Source organism: Chelonia mydas, chromosome 1, assembly GCF_015237465.2.
Source record: "Chelonia mydas isolate rCheMyd1 chromosome 1, rCheMyd1.pri.v2, whole genome shotgun sequence".
Taxonomy (NCBI): Eukaryota; Metazoa; Chordata; order Testudines; family Cheloniidae; genus Chelonia; species Chelonia mydas.
Window position 1 is genome coordinate 256,162,668 of NC_057849.1, and position 22,216 is coordinate 256,184,883.

General features: G+C 47.0%; 1 protein-coding gene and 1 long non-coding RNA gene across 2 annotated transcripts; both read left to right on the forward strand.

The window, feature by feature from the left end:
- Nucleotides 1-1,658: 1,658 nt before the first annotated feature.
- LOC119563997 lies at nucleotides 1,659-9,986 on the forward strand. Its single transcript, XR_005222843.2, has 2 exons — nucleotides 1,659-6,250; nucleotides 8,507-9,986. It is a non-coding gene; the product is annotated as an uncharacterized LOC119563997 (long non-coding RNA).
- Nucleotides 9,987-13,342: 3,356 nt separating this feature from the next.
- ATF4 (activating transcription factor 4) lies at nucleotides 13,343-17,180 on the forward strand. Its single transcript, XM_007053302.4, has 3 exons — nucleotides 13,343-13,774; nucleotides 14,978-15,289; nucleotides 16,245-17,180. The coding sequence occupies exons 2-3, from the start codon at nucleotides 15,073-15,075 to the stop codon at nucleotides 17,090-17,092; spliced, it is 1,065 nt and encodes a 354-aa protein (XP_007053364.2). The 5' UTR covers nucleotides 13,343-13,774; nucleotides 14,978-15,072; the 3' UTR covers nucleotides 17,093-17,180.
- The last annotated feature ends 5,036 nt before the right edge of the window (nucleotides 17,181-22,216 follow it).

Sequence of the window (22,216 nt, forward strand, 5' to 3'; positions counted from 1 at the left end):
AGAATTGAGCCCTGGTGTATCTTCTGGAGAAAATGTCAAAGCCAAGGGACTTCCATCAGAAGTGACTTGCAGCTTGCCCCCTGGAGTTCAGCCTTGAAGACAACTTCATGGTGGGATGAAGCTGCTGCTGCTGCAGTGGAGCATAGAATGAGTGGGCCACTGAGAGTTTTGTGGATAATAAACACCTTGAATCACACCGCAAAATGGGCAAGTTGCTAGTGCAGAATACGGAGCAAAGGAGTTGGGTTCATCATACTGGGCCTCCCTATTTAAGAGGCGAGTAGCTATTTTTTGTACTAATTCAAGCTTCTGCATGCTCAAGTATAGTCTTGAGAGTGTAACTCGCTTAATGGTTTAATGATTTAAATTTTGCTTTTGAATTGCTTAGACGCAAGTGGTACGAACTGTGCTTTCAATGACTACACTGGGATAAATGACCTGCAGCATGGCTGTGGCTGGCCTGGGTCAGCTGAGTTGGACCCATGGGACTCCGGCTGCAGGGCTAAAAATTGCTGTGTAGATGTTCGGGCTAAGGCTGAAGCCTGGGCTCAGGCTGAAGCCTGGGCTCAGGGACCCTCCCCCAAATGTCCACACAGCAATTTTTCAATCCGGAGCCCGAGACCCACAAGCCCATGTCAGCTGACCCAGGCCAGCCACAGGCTTTTGTAATCCTTGTGTTAGACATACCCTAAATCAATTAGGAGGATATGTGGAGTGGAGGAATCGGACACAGAGTATTTCAGTTTCAGGTCTTAGATTCCAGTTTAGCTCAGTTGTGCTGGAAGATTATTACTATTGGAAACTTTGAGTATCTATGTGAAATTGTTATACCAATAAAATAAAAACCAGCAGGATCTTTTTAAAGGGGAAAAGGCAAAATGCCACATTTATTGTGACTACAGAAAGAATCATAGTAAGCAGTTAGTTATAGCTTTAACATTCCATTCAATTTCATATTTATTCACACATTCATTCATACACACACACACACACAGGTTCTGCAAGATAGTTATCATAGTTACCAGCCTTAGAGTTGTTCATGCCAAGCCACTGGCCAGGTGGCCTGGACATGAGGAGGGAGCAGGGCCTTGTCAGATGCTCGTCTGATGCTCCTGGAAGTTGGTTTGCAGAATCAGACCCCAAAGTTCTCACCTTCTAGAGTCCATTTTTATAGGAATTTCTTCCTATGCCAGTCTATGGGAATTGCTTCATCATGCTGTTGCTGAATCAATCAGCAGATGGCACATTCCTGATGGCTCTGTGCTGCCAGATGTTATCTTGTTCTTTGGTTCTCCCATCCTTGAGGCTGTTGGGTGGATTCCAGTCTGCCATCCGGGGGTCCTCTGGTTATTTCCACTTGACGCCTTCTTCAGGTGATGGACACTGGATTCTTAGGCTGGCACCTCCCTGATCATTCAGTTATTATACACACCAAGCATCCATCCACATACATCCTCTATCTCTGTTTTAATCACAATTGTTAACAAAGCGAGATGAATACAACAAAAGGGTGGGGAGTCTCTGGGTGCTGTTTCTGTTGTTACAGAGTATTGCTTTGAGTCTCTCTCTCTGTGAGTAGTTGTTGTTACAAAGAATTGCTTTGAGAACAGACTCTGTCTTAGAATGTACTAACACAATTAGCAGCTTGCAAGTTTCACACAGAGAGGGAGAGAAACAGCACCAAAAACCAAGAGACCTCTTAATTAGTAATAACCTGGAATTTAAACTATGGGGAATCAAACTCATTTGTGATTTTAATACAGAACTTCTTTAATATGATTCAACATAATGAATTGTTGGGTATCTCAATCCCATTCCTGCTGGGATCTTTGCTCACATTACAAAAACCACATCATTGACACTACCAGACATTGCTGACAGTCTCACGGGAGAGGCCAAGGACTGAATGGGCCATGAAGACTGAACTCTCATCCTTAGAGGTGGGGTTCCTCCTGTAGGAGGAACTCAGGTGGGTGGTTGTGGGAAAGAAAATTTTGGGAGAAATTGTCCGTATTCTGTAGATGATGGGCACGTAGCTATGGCCTCACAGTGAAATGGAACCAACCTTACTTTTTTAATTTGGGCTTCACCATTCTACAGCTTAGTGTTAAGCAAGAGGAGACATGTACCTGACCTATAGCGACGATGATAGCCATGTGATAAATGTTTGTTGTACACATTTGACCACCTCATTTTTCCTCTGTCTGCTAATCTCTTTCTCCAGGATTTACAAGCACATCCCCGGCCCCAAGGCAGGTACCTTTTAAAAAATCAGTCCACTGGAGCAGTGTTTCCTCTTGAAATATTAATCATGCTTATTTCTTAGCGTTTTTCACCAGTAGATTCCAAAGCGCTTCACACTCTTTAATGTGTTCATTTTCACAACAACCCTGTGAGGTAAGGAAGAAATATTATCCCTGTTTTACAGAGGGGGAACTGAGGCAGAAATGGTATGTCAACGTTGCAATAAAAGACCTGCAGCACAGCCATGGCTGGTGCAGGTTAGCTGACTCAGGCTCCTGGGGCTAAAAATTGCAATGTAGATGTTCGGGCTCAGGCTGGAGCCTGGTCTCTGAAACTCCGCGAGGTGGGAAAGTTTTCAGAGTCTGGGTTCCAGGCTGAGTGTCTATGCTGCAGTTTTGAGCCTTGAGCCCTGCGAGCCTGTCAGTTAACCCAGGCTCAGACTCGGTGCCACAGATTTTTTTATTGCAAAGTAGATGTACCTAGAGAGGCTAAATGACTTACCCAAGGTCATGGCAGAGCTGGGAATTGAACCCACGTCCTAGGCCAGTGCTCTAACCACTGAACCATCCTTCCTCTCTCAAATGGGCAGTTTTCCTCCCAATATTATCCTGGCCTGTGGTGACGGGCAAGATTCAAGGATCTCAGGATGGGCTAGGAAAATATTTTCAAGATCTTAAAATGTCAGGATATTACAACTAATATTTCCTGGTTTTAAAGGTCGACAGATGGGAGATTTGCATTCTTTTCCCATGGAACCCAGCACTCAGTTGTAGCTCTGAAAAGGCCCTTAAAGGCTTTTTTAGGGACCAACCATTATATTAGAGGTGTTTTACTTTTATTGAAATATCTCTTTCAGCCCTGTTCAGCTGGGCTCATGATAATGAAGGCTGCTGACTCTAGAGCTACAGGGAGACAAGAAACAATCCCAATGACATTTAAAATGGTCTTTAGAATAGTTTTTCTAAAACATATATGGCATATGCAGAATCAAAGCTGGCAGGATGTAAAGGTTTTATTACCATTCATCTGAGATGATCTGCAGTACTCACAAGTGACATAGCCAGAAGTGAGTTAGGTGAACATTCCAACCGTGCTAATAAAATCTTTATAATGCAACATCAATCTTTAAAAAATTTCAAAGGTTTGAAACAAGTTGATGAAGTGAAGCAGTAGGGCAGTGAACATTTGGAATGGTTCTCCTTTATGTAGGAAGTGTCTAATCAGAATCAAGACTGAAAAAAATGGCTTGGTTTACAAAATTTAAACTTCTCATGCACTTAATCCAGTGCTTAATTTGTAATGAAAGAGGTGCTGGAACTCAAGCAATTTTTGTGCTTTCATAACTGATGTGACAAGTCCAGAGGTGCCAGGGCTATGAACTGCCAAGCCTAGCTGTGCCGGGGATCAGCCCTGGCAAGCCCTGGCACAAATTAAGCACTGTCTTAATTCTTCTTAAATACTAGTGCAAAGGGCAGTTTTTAACAAAATTACTCTAAAACCCAAAAGTCAGATTGACTGGTTCACTATCACGGACTCACATAATGAAGTATTGCTAACCTAAGTTTCCCTTTAAAATTAAATTCCAGCCATGTTCTTGATGAAGAGCCTTCAGAGTACAAATAGATTGCTGGGGCTGAAAGTGGCACAATTGGTATGGTTTCTAAAACTGTAGTTATTTGTTCATAATCCCTGTTGACTTCAGGCCAGTTTTACACTCTTGTCTGCCACTTCATTCCCCGCCTATCAATCTTCACATCCCCTGGCACTGGTAGATTCTTCACCCCTCTGAAGGGGTGAGTAGGCCGTAGTACTCATCCTGCTAGCCCCCTGATTTCAATGGCTCCAATTCTACAAGGTGCTGTGTGCCCGTGGCACCCATGGTGCTCAGCACCTTGCAGGATCAGGACTTACGCTGGCAACAGCAATACTGCCACCCCAGTGGATTTAAAAAAAAAACAGACCAAGGGCACCTGAAAAAAGGTGAGAAATTAGCAATCCTTGATTCCCTGGGTGTCCCATGACAATCTGCAGGAGCACACTGCCTCAAGATTTGGAATGCTTAATCACTGGCTCCCCACTCCATTTAAATGAAGGGGGAGCGATGGCCATTAGGAGCAGCACGTCGGCACAGTTTGGTAGTAATGGCACCCTAGCCTTATATTATTGCCTTCAACCTCTTGAGTTTGTTTAACCCAGGATCTAGTTATTACTTCAGATGCAGGAACCACCTTCATGTTATCCGAACTACATATTTATTATTATTTTTAGGCTCCTGCTTGTTGACATTATCAATACTAACTGAAGCCCTGTGATGTGACTTGGTGAAAGCAGTAAATCAAGTGGCAACACAGCATGCAGCTTAACCATGCTTTTGGACTGAAATGACACTTCAGTTAAAAAAATTGAACTATACAAAATTAACAGCACATGTAAAATGGATTCAAAACTGGCTAACTGGTAGGTTGCAAAATGTAATTGTAAACAGGGAATCATCATCAAGCGGGAGTTTTTCTAGAGGGGTCCTGCAGGGATCAGTTCTTGGCCCTAGATGATTTAATATTTTTACCAATGACCTAGAAGAAAACATAAAATGATCACTGAAAAAGTTTGCAGCTGACAAAGATTGGGGGAGTGATAAATAATGCAGAGGACAGGTCACCAATGCAGAGCAATCTGGATCACTTGGTAAGCTGGGCACAAGCAAACAACATGTATTTTAATACAGTTAAATGTAAATGTACACATCTAGGAACAAAGAATGTAGGCCATTGTTACGGGATGGGGGACTCTATCCTGGGAAGCAGCAGGTTATGCTTATAAGAAGCACACAGGATCTTTTTCAGGGAAAAAGGCAATATGCCGCATTTATTGAGAATACAGCAGCACACACCTACACCCACATCCGCCCCCCCGCCCCCATTGATGTTTATAGTTACCAGTCCAGAGTTTGGATGAATCTAGTGGCCAGCCAGATTTGTCGCAGAGGGGAGCCGGGCTCTGTCAGTTGCGATCCGATGCTCCTGGAGTTGTGGCAAGATGAACCCAAAGTCCCATGGCCAAGCACCCTGTTCTTATAGTCTTTTTTTTCTCTGTTGAAGTCTATGGATTTTGCAGTGTCAGTTTGTGACCGGTTACTCCTTAATTGGTGTTATCTTTTGATGTTAACATTCCAAAACACCTCTGAGATGGTCATCCTGTCCTGCTTTCGATTTAATTGTCCTGTCTTTAGGCATGCCAGCCTCCACCTCAGGGTCGTCAATCTGCCCTTCCTCAATCATGGATGCTTGTTGGTTCTCTGGTGTTGTTAAGTCTCTTCACTCCTCCTTCCTTGACCATCTGGCTATAACAATGGCCTTCACACCTTATCTTTGCCTGAGGCATACATTCCTCATTCACACAGTCTTTTACAGAGACCTTCAAAGGTATTCATTTTGGAAAGGATTATATGGTTACTTACACAACTTAGTTTGCAATGCATACAAGAAGCAAGACCTTATAGCAAATTTTTATTAAAGTTAATGTTTAAAATCAAATTTACACAAGCTAAGAGGGAAGGTACTGTACGTCTGGGGTTGGGCTTGGGTTATGGGGGATTGCAAGTATCGGTTACAAAGTTCACGAGGTACATACCACATAAGCAGCATAGATCCAGATTGAGTGTGGGAGTTTTTAAAGCGTCAGTGGATAAATGGGCTTGGGTACGCCACCCATGGAATGTATTAAGAGTCCAAGCCAGTATTGGTGAAGAGAATAAGTACATGGGTGGGGTGCGTCCCTTGGTCATCAGGGAAGGAAATGGGTTATTTCCCTGGGCGGTGTTCTCGGTTACTCGACCTGGTACTGTTGGTGTGCTGTGATGTGTTCCGTGTAGATGTCTCTGGACCACCTGATGGTGTCGGACATGATTAGCTGTCTCATGAGCCGGGTGTAGCGTCGACTGACTCCGCAAGCTCTCAGTACCAGCTCATTGTGGGGGTCCCATGCGCCCAGGGTGCCCACGACCAGGGTATGGATCTGGACCTCGTAGAATCTTATCCTAAAACAAAAGGGTGACCATAGTCAGTCATAAGGATTGTTCTGGTCTGTCCCTGCCTTAACATTAGTACAGTCACTGGCAGTCTGTCAGATGCATTTCTCCCAATGCCCCAGAGGGTCATTCCTTTCTGCTATTCAAAAAGGGTGGCTGGCAGGATGAAATTAAGTCATACATTACTACATTATTAAACCTGAAATACAAATATAAAATCCCACTCCTACAAGTGATCCTGAAAAAGAATTGGGGGTCATGGTAGATAGTCAGCTGAACATGAGTTCCCAGGACGCTGTGGCCAAAAAGGCTACTGGGATCCTGGGATGCATAAAGGGGAATTTTTAGTAGGAGCAGAGAGGTTATTTCACCTCTGTATTTGGCACTGGTGCGACCACAGCTGGAATACCGTGTCCAGTTCTGGTGCCCACAAGTCAAGAAGGATGTTGATAAATTGGAGAGGGTTCAGAAAAGAGCCATGAGAGTGATTATAGGATTAGAAATAGTGATAGACTCAAGGAGCTCAATCTTGTTAGGTTAACAAATAGAAGGTTAAGGGGTAACTTGGTTACAGCCTGTAAATACCTACATGGGGAACAAATATTTGATCATGGGCTCTTCAATCTAGCAGACAAAGGTATGATATGATCCAGTGGCAGGCAGTTGAACCTAGACATATTTAGACTGGAAATAAGGCATGAGGGTAAGAGTGAGGGTAACTACCCACTGGAACAATTTACCGAGGGTCATGGTAGATTCTCCGTCACTGGCAATTTTAAAATCAAGATTGGATTTTGTTCTAAAAGATCTGCTGTAGTTCAAAAGTAATTACCTGAGGGAAGTTCTATGGCCTGCGTTGTACTGGGGGTCAGACTAGAAGATGACCACAATGGTCCCTTTTGGCCTTGTAATCTATTAACTTAATTGTTCAGGCCCGCAAGGTGTTGGTTTGTGTGATGTACCTTTTCACCTCCTCAGCATGTTTGAGTTATTTTGGACTCTCAGTCATTGCAAGGAAATACAATTCCATTTGTTTCCGCCAAAAGAAGGAAATTGAAGGCTGGGAAAATACAAAACCCCTCATTTGCTAAATGTTATTTGCTGCCAATTGTGTCTTTGCTAGGGAGACTCATGTGTGGGCAAGATGTGTAACGTTGAAAGACCCTTCCCACTAAGAAACCTGCAGAACTTTTTGCTTGTGCCAGTTGGTTACCAAATGGCTGATACGGAAAACTAACTGTTTTACAGATTGTGGGTTATCAATGGACATGTGGCACATCCAGATCAGTTCAGTATGGAAAAATTTAGATGGACGACCAGGATTGTTTCCCCTCTCTCTATAAGAATTGAACTTTAATCTGTAAATGTAATTTACAGATTCAATTTTTAATATTGAAATGATATTTACATAACAGAAATGGGAAATGTAGGGCAGTGAGTGGGTGGTTAAGCAATGGATGATTTATGAAATAATTTGTGGGTATAGCAAATACGGTGAATTAATCCAAAATTATATAGTTGCAGCTTGTGATTAACTTTTATTTATTTGTAGATGATAAAATCATAATGTATGTGGTTTGATTCTTAATTATATATATTTACTAATCAATCTAAAGATAAGATGGGAAGTCCAGATCCTGCTAAGCAAACCATGAGGGTTGACTAAGATTTCAGAAGAAAAGATACATCTGATATCTTAGACTCTGAATGTTCATATTGAGTGTCAGGGTAGGAATTGATGACAACTGAGCATTAAGAGGATTTGGCTTGACCTATCTTGTTGTATGGTAGTTTCCCTAGAAATTGGGAAAGAGATTTCCAGCTAATGTCAAATTTAGTGTAAAAGTGCTTTCAGATCCCCTGTCAGCAAGCCTTATATTGGCAGAACTTCTATTGGCACTGCCTAGACTAAGGAGTGCTAAACACATTATTTCCTCCTTCAGGAGGTGATTCAGGGTGGGGGATCCCCTCCTGGATATCCCCTAGTTTGCCCTCGGGGGGGCAAGATTTGCCCTCTCCAAGCAAAAAATGCTGCCAGATCTGCCCCCAGACACACTTGGCAGATTCCCCATGGATCCAAAATAATACCGGGGCATCTGCAGCAGACCACAATGACACTTTCTTGGGCCTCTCAGAACTTGTTACCCCTCTGCCCGGGCTAGCCTGTCTCCCCAGTCTGTTAGCCACCCCAGACAAACTTCTCAGGAATTTACCAGCCTTTACTTTGCCTTGCAGGTAACTCTTGGTGCACCCCGGTCTCTGAGCCCCCTTGACGAGCCTGGCTGCCTGTGGTATTCAGCCCTTTTCACTGGACACTCTCAGTAATTACCAAGTCAGCTGCCTCCAGAGAAATAGTGTACACACCCGCTTACTTGATTCACATTTACGATAAAAGAAAGAGAAGTTTATTAACAAAGATAGAGATTCAAGTGATACTGAGTAAAGGTAATAGAAACAGAGATGGTGACAAATAAAACAAAAGTATAACATGTTTGTGTGAGACTGAACATAACTTTAGCAGGCTAAAATCTTGGTCCAAGTTAAAGCATCTAAAGCATTCTCCAAGCGTCACCAACCACATAGCCAGAATCCAGGCTTCATGGATATGAAAAGTGCAGGCCTTTTTGCTCCTTCAGTGATGCACCAGTAAGAACTTTCTTTTCCTCCTTTTTATAGTCCAGACAACTTTTGAACTGTACCCCTTTGAAGTGTATCCCCAGATGAAGTTCTTCTCCCCTACTATTTGTTCTTCGGTGTGCTGAGGTCACACTGTCTTTCTCATTCTCCTGTTAATGTGTTTTTCCTGTTGACTTAGTAAGCAAAGGAAGCTTGCTTTGTGTTGATTTACACAATGCTGGATTTACATCAGAGACCTAGGCAGGCAGGTAAATCAACATTCCTTTGTCCTGGGAAAAACTTGTTTATCTACCCTACCTGGCTACATAGTTTAAACACAGTTACATAGTTTAATACATACATAGAGCTTCTTGAATAATGCCCGTACATACATCTCACAAAGCTTATAACGACCACCCCGATATAAGCTTTCATTTGACATCCTACATGACATTCTTTATCGATAAATACTGTAACAGCAATGTATTAAGTGTAGTGAGTTTGTCAGGCTTGATAGCAGTTGCTATTACATGACAGTGAACCCTTTGCCAGTTGGCATTGGGGGATTCTTAGGGTCACACAAAGCCCTCTACTTGGGGGCTGTGGGGCCCAAACCTAAAAGGGATTTAGATGCCTAGCACCCACTGAAATAATTGAGAGCTAGGTGTCTCAGCCCCTTTGAAGATCTGGGCCTGAATCTCCACATTGGTTCTGCCACTTCCTCCTTCCCTGCCCTCTCTACGCTCCGTACTAACCGAGCTGCACTGCCAACCATTCTCCCTTGCTGTGGCTGCCCTTAGGACAGTGCTCCAGAAAAGAGAAGTCTTGAGCTAGATACATAAATTTTGTTTCTAGGGGGTGGAGGAAAGAAGATGTGCTTCCCACCGCCCTTCTTTGTGGCACACCCAGTTTCCACCACCTCACCCCATGCAGACCCTGGACATTGTATGTATATACAGCCTGTACAGTGTGTGTGTGTTAAGGTTACTATGGAAGCATTAACTCTCACTTCCTGATGTTTGTATATTTAAATGAATGACAGGAGTGGCGTTTGGCATTTTTACTGTGTGTGTATTTGTTTAAAGAAAAAAGAAACCACTGTTTCACTTTGTAATGTTATTTAAATTGCCAATGCAGGCTTTGCAGTGAGGGGAATGGAATGTGAGGGGTGACTTCCCAGCTGTTGCTATGGTTTGGCCAGAGAGTTTTCTGCAATGTTGTTATCAAAGGGGCAGCACATCACTTCACATTGTTGTCATTATTTATTATGATTTGTGTTAGTGTAGCATCTTGGAGCTCCCGTCACTGACCTGCTCTGCGCTGTGCAAACACAGAACAAAAAGATAATCTCTGCCCCAGATCTCTCCCTAGGGAAAAGATAAGAAACCCAACACTTTAACATAGAGCCTAGCATTTGTAGAAAATTGTGGGCTTTAGTAAAATAGCAAAGAGAGTGTGTGAACATATCTTAACGTTTTCCTTCATGTATGTAGCAGCAGCCCCTCACCCTGGTAGGCTGCTAAAGAAGGCAGGGCAGTTCTCCCTGCTCTGACGTCACATGGCCTCTGTCCTGCAGTGAATTCCACAAGAGTAGACCCTGGGGCCTTGTGAATCCTCTTAGGGGTTCATGTATTGTAGGTGCATGTTTTATCTCTGCATTTCTAAGGTACCGTTCACAGTAACACTTAGTCAAGAACACTGCAGCCAGCTGTTCACATTTTAGCAGGTATTCACTGACCATGCATATCAATTATTTAATTGTTTATAATTGTATAAACCTTTTTTATCATAAAAATGATTTCTCCCAAACTTACCAGGCTTGACTGCACTGCATACAAGCCACATACCTCCTAGGAAGTCTCTGTTCTGAGGTTTTTGAGTTAATGGTGAGAAAAGACTCTTGCATTTCTCAGTTTAGAAAACATTGTTTTCATTCTCACATCAATGAAGAAGCAACCACAGGATTTTTACTTAAAGGGGAAATTTTTTTTTGGTCTGATATGAATTATCTTCACCAAGGAGAAATGTTCAGCAAATTCTGTGCAAAGGCAAATGGGTGGTTTAACAATTAACATGGAACTCTGTATGATATCTTATTTATACAAGTATCTAATAAATGATGATGTATTACAGTCATTTAGGAAACTGGGAAATAACCTTGACGTTAACCAAGGGCTGGGGTTTTTGGGTTTTTTTTGTTTTTGTTTTTGTTTGGCTGGGGAGAAATGGAAGATTTCTCTCTGGAATCTTTCACCAGTACAAATTTCATGCACAGAGAAGAAGACCAGGCAGATTAAAAAACAGGCCAATCTGGGTGAAGTTCCTTGTTGCGCATTTCATGTCTGCTTATATTATTTTTGCTCAGATGTACAGTGACTCATGGAAATCCATAATTATCTTTTCAAGAGGAAGGGTACGCTAAGTATTTACTTTCCATTGATTTAGCTATAATGACAGCTTTACAATCACCTTTTTATTTTTACTTAAAAGGGCTAAGGGAGGGGGAGGCAGTCGAGGTTGGGGGATGTCAAAGCCTTCCCCTCAGCCAATCCCTATGCTGCACTGATGCCCACCCACCTACCCATCCAATCCCGTTTAGCTTCTTTGAAAGCCAGTGCCTCTCCTCAGTTTTCTGCATTGAAGCTCAGTTCGCTCCTTGACGCATTTTTCAGAACAGTCGTCATGGATCACTGAACTGTTATTGTGATGTCTTCTGAGATGGAGTGCATTCTCCCCTCCAATGACTCAAAATGTTATTTTGCTCTTAAAAGAAAAAAAATCCCTTGTATACATGGTACCTTTCCATTCAGCAGAGCTGTTCCTATTGTGCATTCAGAGTAATTTATGCTGACTTTAGTGATGATTAGGTTGTACTGCTTTCTTGCTCTTGTGCTGGCTCTGCAGGGCTGAGTGTGGGACCTGGACTGCATTTGTCCTTGTGGGTTATCGTAAAATTGTGTGCTAATTTCCAGTGAGTTACAGCTGTGCAAACCCAATGAAGGCCATTAGCTTCCACACGTGTTGCTAAGGCCATAACTTGAAGAGGATATGGCTGCTGACAGAAGTAGCTGAGGGCACAAGTTTGTCCTGCAAAACCTTTATTCCTGATAATGATGCCTGAGCAGCCAAAAAACCAGCTTGACTGCCAGAGCCCAGGCTGAGTTTCTAAGGTTGGCGTTATGCAAAAACATCTAATTATAACTGAATACACCTGAGTCAGCAAGGGAAGGTGGGGGGGGGGAGCAGGGCTCGCACAGCTTGGGGGAGGAGCCATGGGGGAGCAAGGGAAAGAGGGGGGCAAAGCTAGCATGGCAGGGGGAGGGGCCATGGAAGAGCACGGTGCACTGGAGGGCAAGGCTGGCACAGCAGGAGGAGGGGACGGCCAAGGGGAAGTGAGAGGCACAGTGGGGAGAGGGGCAACAAGGGTACTGGGGGAGCAAGGGAAAGTGGAGGCAGGGCTGGCACTGAAGAGAGAGGGATCAAGGGAAAGCGGGGTGGTGCTGAGAGCAAGGCCGGCACGGTGGGGGGAGGGACTGGGAGAGCAGGGGGGCACTGGGGGCAGCGATGAAATAGCAGGGAGGGGGCAGTGGGAGGCAGGGCTGGCACGATGAGGGAAGGGGCATTGGGGCAGGGCTGGCACAGCAGAGGGAGGATGCTGGGGGCAGGGCTGGCACAGCAGGGAGAAGGGCAGTAGGTGAGGAGCAGTGGGGACGGGGCTGGCACAGCAGAGGGAGGGTGCTGGGGGGGCAGGGCTGGCAGAGCAGGGAGGACAGTAGGGGAGTGAGGGGAGTGTGCAGGGCTGGTACAGCAGGGGGAGAGCAGGGGGCAGTGATGGCACCACAGGGGGAGGGACAGTGGAGGGGGAAGAGCAGGCATGGTGGGGGTTGGCACCGCAGTGGGGTGGCAAAGCTGGCATGGCAGGGGGAAGAGCAGGCATGGTGGCAGTTGGCACCGCGGGGGTAGAGCTGGCATGGTGGGGGGCTGGCACAGCAGGCGGAGGGGCAGTGGGGGGAAGAGCTGGCATGGCGGGGGCGGCGGGGCTGGCACGGTGGGGGGCTGGCACAGCGTTGGGAAGGGCAGTGGGGGGGCAGTGGGGGCGCGGCTGGCAAGGCTGTCCGGGCCGCGCACGTTGCAGCACCCGGGCTCTCCACACAGGCCCCCTGGCTCTGCCCACCCCGCCATTCAGCGCCGAAGCGCAGTCCCTCCCCGCGCTGCGGCTCCCGCCGTTTGCGTCTTTCTCTCGCCCTAACCAGTGGTAGCCCGCAGCATACGTGAACACCCGGTATCAGCCAATCAGCGGTTTACAAGACCACGTGGTATTCCCTGTGCCGTGCTGAGCTCGGAGCCCGTCTTTGGCCGGGCTCAGCCGGAGGCGCTGTGAGGCCCCGCCCCTGTCTGTGCGTGACGTCACGCCTAGTCAATGAGCTACCGTGTTAGAGTGAAATAAAATAGTCCCTGTGATCCTTCTGCCGAGTGTTCGCTAGCCCCGACCTCTGCCGTGTGCGAGACCAAGATTCGTGGTGCCTTTAGCCAGGCAGGGGACGGTAGCTGGGCACAGAGCCCTTCGAACCGCCCGGGCAGTTTTGAGCGCGCGGTGAATGTGGCGGAAGGATACAGTGTTACCGGGTCTCATTTTGTGGGGAAGGCAGACGGAAGTTATATAAGGGGGGAGCGCGGGACGCGCCCTCTCATTGTCTGTCTGTCTGTTTAGGTGACTGGGTGGTTGTGAGCGTGGGCGCAGCTGGGACTCGCCTGACCCGGAGGAGCCTCGCTGCCGCCGCCATGGCTTGGTAACGGCGGCAGGGCCAGCAGCGGCATCGGCCAGTGCAGCGGGCGCAGCAACAGCAGCGGCGTCCTCGGCCCATCCCCGGCGTCTGCAACCATGGCGTGAGTACGGGGGTGGGGGCAGGGCCCCCGGTCCCCCACCGGGCATGATCTGGCCGAGCGGGGGAGGGGATAAGGCGCTGAGAAGGCCTCCCTGTGTTGGCGAATGGTTTCTCCCCCGGTGGGGGGGAGGGCTGAGAATGGTGTAGTCCGTAGCGAGGGAGTTGGTCTCTAGCGAAGGGGGGGGGGAGAGGAATGGTCCGCTCGAGACGTTCTGAACGGTCCATTGCGCGTTTCCATTCCCTGTTAGGGAGTGAGCGCGTTACTGGGAAATACCATATTGAGGGGGTGGGGGTGAATTCCTCTTAGCCCAGGGAGAAACCATTTTGCACAGCCAGGGCTGGAGCGCTCCATGCGGGAGGCGGCGGGGATCGGCACATGGTTCTGGAGCCCTGAGCGCTGTCTCTCGGCGCCTCTCCACGCCGAGCGTCTGGAGCCGCGCGGGTCCCCAGGGCTCGGCTCTCGGGAGGAGCGCTATGGCCGCAGCCACGGACGGGGCAGGCTGCTCGTTCAGCCTCTCGCCCAGCTGCCCCACGATTCTGTAAGCCCTGATTGAGTTTCCAGGCGGCAGCCCATGTTGTCCTGAAACGTCCTCTTCCGAGCTGTGCAGTAAGCGCTCTCCTCCCCTGGCCACTGGCCGGGAGTCCGGGCTGTTCAAAGCCTCTCGGCTCTTGGATGCCAGCAGCTGTCGGAGTAGCCCCAGTGGAAACGTGGCAGGAGGCACAAAATGGCCGCCTATTTATAGGGTGGGGAGAGAGGCCCAGGAGCAGGAACATGAAATGGCTGCAGCTTGGCTTCGGCGCAAGAGTCCTGCTGCGCATGAGTCACCGCAGAGTGGTGGGTGGGGCTCTAGCAGTAGCTAAGACCATATTTGGTCATGAGGAAACTTGAGTGGCCCTTTTGTTAAGACTTAATGAGCACCGTGTTAGGTGTTACCATATGGCCCTGTTGTGGGGACAGAATTCTGAGACCGGCATGGACCGGGTCAAAGTGCAAAGAATGTGTCTGACGGGAAAAGTGAGATCCTGAGAAGGGAGGCAACCCCAGTCTGCTTAGTGTTCCATAACCTGGTTTTGATAGTGGAATGTTTTTGTTTTGTTGAAAGTGACATTTCTACACCAGTAGAGAACAGTCAGTATTTAAGTCAAATCAAACACAAATGGCTGTTTCTGCTATATAACAAATCATCTTTTATCTTTGCTCCAGGTTTTTCAAAGCACCTCACAGCAGCATTGCTGTAATTGACAAAGACACCTCCTCATCTTCACTCTTTGACAAAAAAGCATTAAAACATCACCAGGATGAACCTCTTGAACAACGAGATGCCGTTGGGGGATTTACTGTCCCCCTTCAACCAGTTGTCTTCGGTGGCTGAGGAAAGCCTAGGACTTCTAGATGACTACCTGGAGGTGGCCAGGCCCCTCCGTTCGCATGGGTTCTCCAGCGACAAGGCTAAGGCAGTCTCCTCCAATTGGCTGGCTGTGGATAGTTTGGGCAAAAACACAGATAACAGCCAGGGTAATGCATTACTTTATTCACAAAGGAAATACATCAATTTGGATCAATTTAGACTAGGGAGTGTTCCCATCTAGTGTCCTATCATTAAATATTTGCATATCACTTAACATTCTGCCATTGTTATAATTAACCAGTGAGCTGTTTAAATGATGAAACAGCGGTGTCTGTTTAGAATCGAGCATCTCCCTCCATGTTCCACATATGGTTCAGAAGCCTATACTCTGGGGAAGGGTCCCACAAGATATGAGAATGTTGCTGTCATTTGCCTTCACTTATCTCTTAGAAGTCTCTCCCCAAACACTTCAATTCTATGTAGAGATTGGAGGACCAGAGAAAAGTGGAATGTCATAAGTCACTATCAGGGTTATTTTGTCCTGTATAGTAGAGTCCTGCAACTCATCCCAGAACAAATGACAAGTATCAGGTGGGAAAACAACCAGACCCTCTTGGAGTCAGGTTGGTGCAGCCTCTTGTCCTGCCAGAAACCTCAGTCCACAGCACAGTGAGTGTGCATGCCAAAGAGTCTCTCATGCTAGTGGATGGCAGGAGCAGAGCCACGAAGCTGACGACTCATGCACTGTTGTGCCAACCCAAGGGGCACATAAAGGAGAGCTGACCCCATGGGCATGAGGCAGTGGTGGTGCTGGCTTGGGGTTAGGTCAGAGAACAATTTGACCCCCTCAGTCAGGTGGGCTTGGGTCCAGTCTGGGTAAGGCCTAAAAATTAGACCTAAGCAGCCCTCTACTGTGCAGAACATATGAAAGTGATGGCAGAAGAATCTGCTGCAAGTATTAGATTTGATAAATTTGCATGTGAAAAAGTTAAGCAACAAGGGGATGGATGGAGGAAAAAAATAAGCAAAATATTTTGCATCCTGAGTTTTTTCAGAAGGCTTGAGTTGATTGAGAGTGTGACTGTTGTACGTTTATGGTAATTAAGTTTCCCTATGTTGCAGAGGATGCCTTCTCAGGCATGGATTGGATGGTGGAGAAGATGGATCTGAAGGAATTTGACTTTGATGCCCTGTTAGGAATGGATGATTTGGAAGCCACCGTCTCTCCAGACGAGCTCATGGCCACGTTGGAAGACACGTGTGATCTATTAGACCCTCCTACCCAGGAAATTCACGACAAAGAACCTCCACTGATAACTGACCCAATCATCCACCACCCTGAATCTCCAATTGGAGTAGATCAGGTGGCCTCACTCACTCTCCTTTTGTCTCTTCCCCTCTCCCCAGGGTCCCTGACTTCCACTCCAGACCAATCTTTTAGTTTAGATCTAGGCAGTGAAGTTGATGTACTGGAAGGAGACAGAAAGGCAGAAGCCACCACATTTGTGGTGGTGTTCCCCAAGTTGGAGAAAGAGGAGGAAGCCCACTCAGATGATAGTGGAATATGCATGAGCCCAGAGTCTTATCTGGGGACCCCCCAACACAGTCCAACCACTTCTGTAGAATCTCTCAATGATAGTCAGTTTCCCACAGACCACATTTGTGATTCAGTGCGGTCCAAACCATATGATCATCCTGCTGAGAAGGTAGTGTCAGCAAAGGTGAAGGGAGAAAAAAGAGCTGATAAAAAACTGAAGAAGATGGAGCAGAATAAGACAGCTGCCACACGTTACCGCCAGAAGAAGAGGGCAGAACAGGAGGCCCTGTCTGGGGAATGCCAGGAGCTAGAGCAGAAGAATGAGGCATTGAAGGAGAAGGCCGATTCCCTGAGCAAAGAAATCCAGTATTTGAAAGATTTGATCGAAGAGGTCCGCAAGGCCAAGGGCAAAAGAGCTAAAGTCCCCGAGTAGGGTAGTCGGTAGAAGTTCTATGTGCATGTACATAAGAGCTTGATGCTAAAAGTTGTGTATTATTGCCTAATAAATTATTTAATAGTAAGTTGGTTTTTGTGTGTCAGGGAGGAGTGCACTTGAATGAATGGACCATTTTTTCTCACTACAATCTCTGGCTGTCTATAAGCAAGAGTTTGGTAGCCTCTTAGACTCCCTAGCTAATGGAATAGAGACCATGTTTAAAATAAATGAGCTGCCCCTGCTATTGGAGTAGAATTTGGAGACTGAAAGCAAACTGGGATAGGGGTTTGGAGGAAGACCCGGCATGCTGTAGATTTCCAAATGCACTTCACTGCTTGGCACTGTTTTCAGGCTTTGGCGCTTAAGTTCATTTACTTGTGACCTATGTCCGCCCTGAATCAGTGGATGTGACACAATAGCTGTCATACAGGAAGCCTCATGTGAGCTAGAACACAACTGCGATGTTGAAGTATCTGAAAAATGTCCTTACTAGGTCCTTAAAGGGGCAATGGGAACATGGAAAAAGCATTTTCTTGAAACTAGTTCAGCTTTTTCTTTTCATGTTTGCTTTTGTAGCAACAGAAAATGACTAGATAAATATACAAAATGTCGTGGTTCCCCCAACTTAGTCTCCTATTTATACTAGCTACAAAATTTGCAGACAAAGTGATTTTCCAGGTTGATGCTATCCATTTAAAATAGCACAACTTCATACATTTATTTTTGGAATTAAGGGGATCTGTTACTACTTGGAATAGCTTTAGACATGTGCATCTCTAGAGCCCCAATTTAAGCTAAATTAGACTGATTAGAAGTGGAGTTGATTTATACATATTCATCAGGCTGTCACTGATGTGACAGTGATTAATCTTCATGCTAGTCAACTGAAAACACTCAAATGCTTGTATTCAGAACAGCTGTGGCATATTTTCTGTTACTGGCATTTGAGGAATCATTAATCATTGGCAGTAGCTGAAATGGTGGTTACCCTACTTTTCTGTTGTATTAGCATATAGCTGTGGATACAAATTGCGTATGGGGGGAGGGGCTTAAACTGGAAAGCAAGTCCTGATAGAGGCATGGAGAGGAATTCTGTCCCACTTGACTGAAAGGCTAAAATGGAAAATACTGGTTTGAGTCTGAGTGGATGTACAGTAGAACCTGAGTTACAAATACTTCAGGAATGGAAGTTGTAACAACTTCTGATTGTGAACTTCTGGTTCCAAATGGGGTGTATGGTTGACTGGTCAGTTTGTAACTAGTGTTCGTAACTCGGGTTCTACTGTACAACTTTTACTACGTTGGCACTAGGATTCTTACCCATTTTTTTACTGTGGTCATAGAAGCAGTTGTATCCACTTCGCAGTGTAACAAAAATAGTAGGATAGTGCTTTTGCTCCCTACTTCCTGTTTCTTGTGATGAACACCCTGGCTACAGCAGAGGTCCCCAAACAGGGACGCGGAGGAACATTCGGGCCTGGGCCAGCCCATGTGGGAAGTGTGGGAGTGCCACCCAGCCCCACTCCACCCCCAGCTCTGCTCCAGCCGTGGCTCTGGCTCTGCTCTTGGCCCTGGCCCCAGGACCAGCTGTGGCTGCACTCCTGGACCCAGATCCATCCCCAGCCTTGGTCCCCTACCCCTGTCCAGCCCCACCTGGGAGTGGGGTGGGCAGGAGGGGTGGGGGGAGAGATGGGACTGTGAAAAGTTAAGGAACTGCTGGTTTACAGCATTTTTGTCATGGCATTTACTACCTGCTAATTTTGGCTTCATGACATACTTGAATACTGAATAAGCTTTTGAGCTTGAATGATCCCTTTCAAACCACTTTTAAACTTATTTAAACTCTTAGAGCTAATTTTAAGCAACCTGTGGTACTCTTCAAGAGGGATGGCAGTAAAGTGTCCTGGCTAAATTCCAGGTTGGTAATTGGCTGCCAAAAATTATGTTCATATGAAAGTTACCGTACTGTATTGCTGGCACAGCAATTCCTGCTGCATTTAAACCAAAACGTAGTTAAAATTACTGGTCTTTATGCAGAATAAAAGGTTTTATGACCACGTACTAGGCACAGCAACAAGACAGTCTATGCCCTGAAAAGCTTAAAATCTAACAGTAAACTTTGGGGAAACCTAGAGGATGGCATTACTTGGTACTGTCTATATTTTAGGTATATCTGTTCATGCCCTTTTCAAGTGGAATCTTTACGCCATAATTGCTTCTAGCATTTTTCAAGAAGGCCTACGGTGGAGGCTTACCTCAGATTGGAATGGGTAGACTGAATGGTAAATGTCTTTGAGAAGGAGAGGGGTGGGAGAGCTCTCAAACCAAATTTAAATTTACACTTTCCAGTGCACGGCTGGTACAACTTAGATGATTTCCTAGAGTGGGTGAAAAGAAAAATGAGTCCTTATATTAGCCTAAAATTCACAAGCAAATATACAAGAAGTGACCCACTTCATGAACAAAATTTTGCTGTAACCTATGTTCATGAAAAAGCATTAGTAAATGTGTGTGGAGGGGTTAAAACTTAAGGAACTTTTACTTCTAGATCACCATTTCCCATCTGGGGCCCTTGATACACAAAACCAGCCCTCTTTGCTGCTTTAGAGAGTTGTCTAGGACTATGTGATGGGGTGAACTCACCCCACACTGGATGGGGAAGGATTAACTTTTCACTGAGCTGAGGAAGCCATGTTCCTGCTGGGCATGCTCCAGATGCAGCTCAGCTCAATCTGGGTGGATCGCTGGGGAGGAATGACCCTCCTTACACGCTCCAGCCTGGGAACAGCTGGAACCCCCCCCGACTGGAAGCCGGAGCCACGGAGACCCAGACTGACACCCACGTGCCTGTGGATGTCCAAGAGGGATCCAAGTCACTTGTAAATGCATGCAGCAAATAGCACCGAGACCTCAACTACAGCTCCAAAAGGTATGGTAGGAAGTGGCCTGGGAGGGGGGCGGGGAATGACACACTACAATCCAGTGGGAAGTTAGTGTGTTTTGGTTGGAACCCTGCTGACGTACTGTTAGGGTCCTGGGCTGGGACCAGCTGGAGCAGGGTCGGCCTGGGTCCCCCTATGGCTGCTGCAACACCTTCCCCAGGTGGTGGCCCATCGAGTCTCACCAGTAGGCCTTACTGCCCTGCGATTCAAGGCAATTCCATTGACTCTGGCTGCTAGGCTGTGCTGCTCTGTGAATCAAGGTGAACCCCTTTGACTCCAGCCACTAGATCTCATTGCCCTGCCAATCAGGATAACTATATTAACTCCGGGCGCTAGGCCTCACTTCCCTGCGTACCAGGGTAATTCTATTGGCTCTGGCCACTAGGCCCCACTGCCCTGTGAATCAGAGTTACCCTCTCGATTTTAGCCCTTCGGTCTTACCACCTCAAGGTAAAGGACAGTTTGAGGGACAGGGACACCAACCCCATCACAGGCTGAGACAACCACTTGGCATGGAGGGAAGAAACTTGATCCAGGGCAGATGTGTCAATGAACCACCCTTGTGTTCTCTGTCCTGTGAGTTTCAGAGTAGCAGCCATGTTAGTCTGTATTCGCAAAAAGAACAGGAGGACTTGTGGCACCTTAGGGACTAACCAATCTATTTGAGCATAAGCTTTCGTGAGCTACAGCTCACTTCATCGGATGCATTCAGTGGATGAAGTGAGCTGTAGCTCACGAAAGCTTATGCTCAAATAAATTGGTTAGTCTCTAAGGTGCCACAAGTACTCCTTTTCTTTTTGTCCTGTGAGTGGGTCAGTAGGTATTCCCTGGCTGCTTTATCTTACCAGGAGCCTTTGACGTCCAGGAGTTACCTAAAAAGACTTTAAAAGGCCACCTAGGGATTTACTTGGGGACTTTTTCACTGTCTAGAGCTGGGGTGGGCAAACTACGGCCCTTGAGCTTCCACTGAGGAGCAGGGTCTGGGGCTTGCCCTGCTCCGGTGCTCCAGGCGGGGAGCAGGGTCTTGGACCACTCCATGTAGCTTCCGGAAGCAGCAGCACGGCCCTTCTCCAGCTCCTATGCGCAGGGGCAGGCAGGGGGCTCTGTTCTGCATGCTGCCCCTACCCCAGGAACGGCAGCCAATGGGAGCTAAAGGGGCGATGCCTGCGGACAGGACAAAGCACAGAGCTGCCTGGCTGCGCCTCTGCGTAGGAGCCAGAGAAGGGACATGCCGCTGCTTCCGGGAGCTGCTTGAGGTAAGCACCGCCTGGAGCCTTTCCCCATGCCCAAAAACCCTGCCCCAGCCCTGATCCCTCTCCTGCCCTCCGGATTCCTCGATCCCAGCCCGGAACACCTTCCTGCACCCCAAACTCCTCAGCCCCACCCCAGAGCCCACACCTCCAGCTGGTGCCTGCACCCCTTCCCACACCCCTACCTCCTGCCCCAGTCCTGATCCCCTTCCGGCCCCCTGAACCCCTCAGTCCCAGCCTGGAGCACCCTTCTACACCCTAGACTCCTCATCTGCACCCCCAGCTGGAGCCCTCAAGCCCCCTGCACCCCAGCCTGGAGCCTCCTCCTGCACCCTGAACTCATTTTTGGTGCCACCCCGGAGCCCACACCCCCAACCAGAGCCCTCACCCCCTCTTGCACCCCAACCCCAATGTTGTGAGTATTCATGGCCCGCCATATAATTTCTATTCCTAGATGTGGCCCTCAGGCCAAAAAGTTTGACCACCCCTGATCTAGAGACTTATTTAGGTCCCAAGCATAACCTTCTTAGTGAAAAGATCTCCGATTAGCTAGTGATTCTTCAAGTTTGTGTGACTTTTCCAGTTGCCCACATTTCAGTAGAGAGGAGAGGCAATCTCACTTAGAGAGCTGAGCCCTAGATCCCTCTAAAAGAGTCTCAAGAAAGTTTGGAATGCTTGTTTGGGCATGGGTTGGTGAGGTGTTTTACAGAATTCCCCACTAGTCTACCCATTCTAAGAAATGGGGAATCCTCGCTGTAATTGCCCTCTTACCAACAAATGTTCACTTTTTTGGCAGCAGGTACCCAGACTAGCAATACTAGTCTAGTCCATGTTTGCTTTTCCTTAGAATGTTCCTCTTGGCATGTGCTTTCCCTCTTCCCAGTGCTCATATGGAGGTTTCCTGCTTGTCATAGGGACTCCCTTAATCC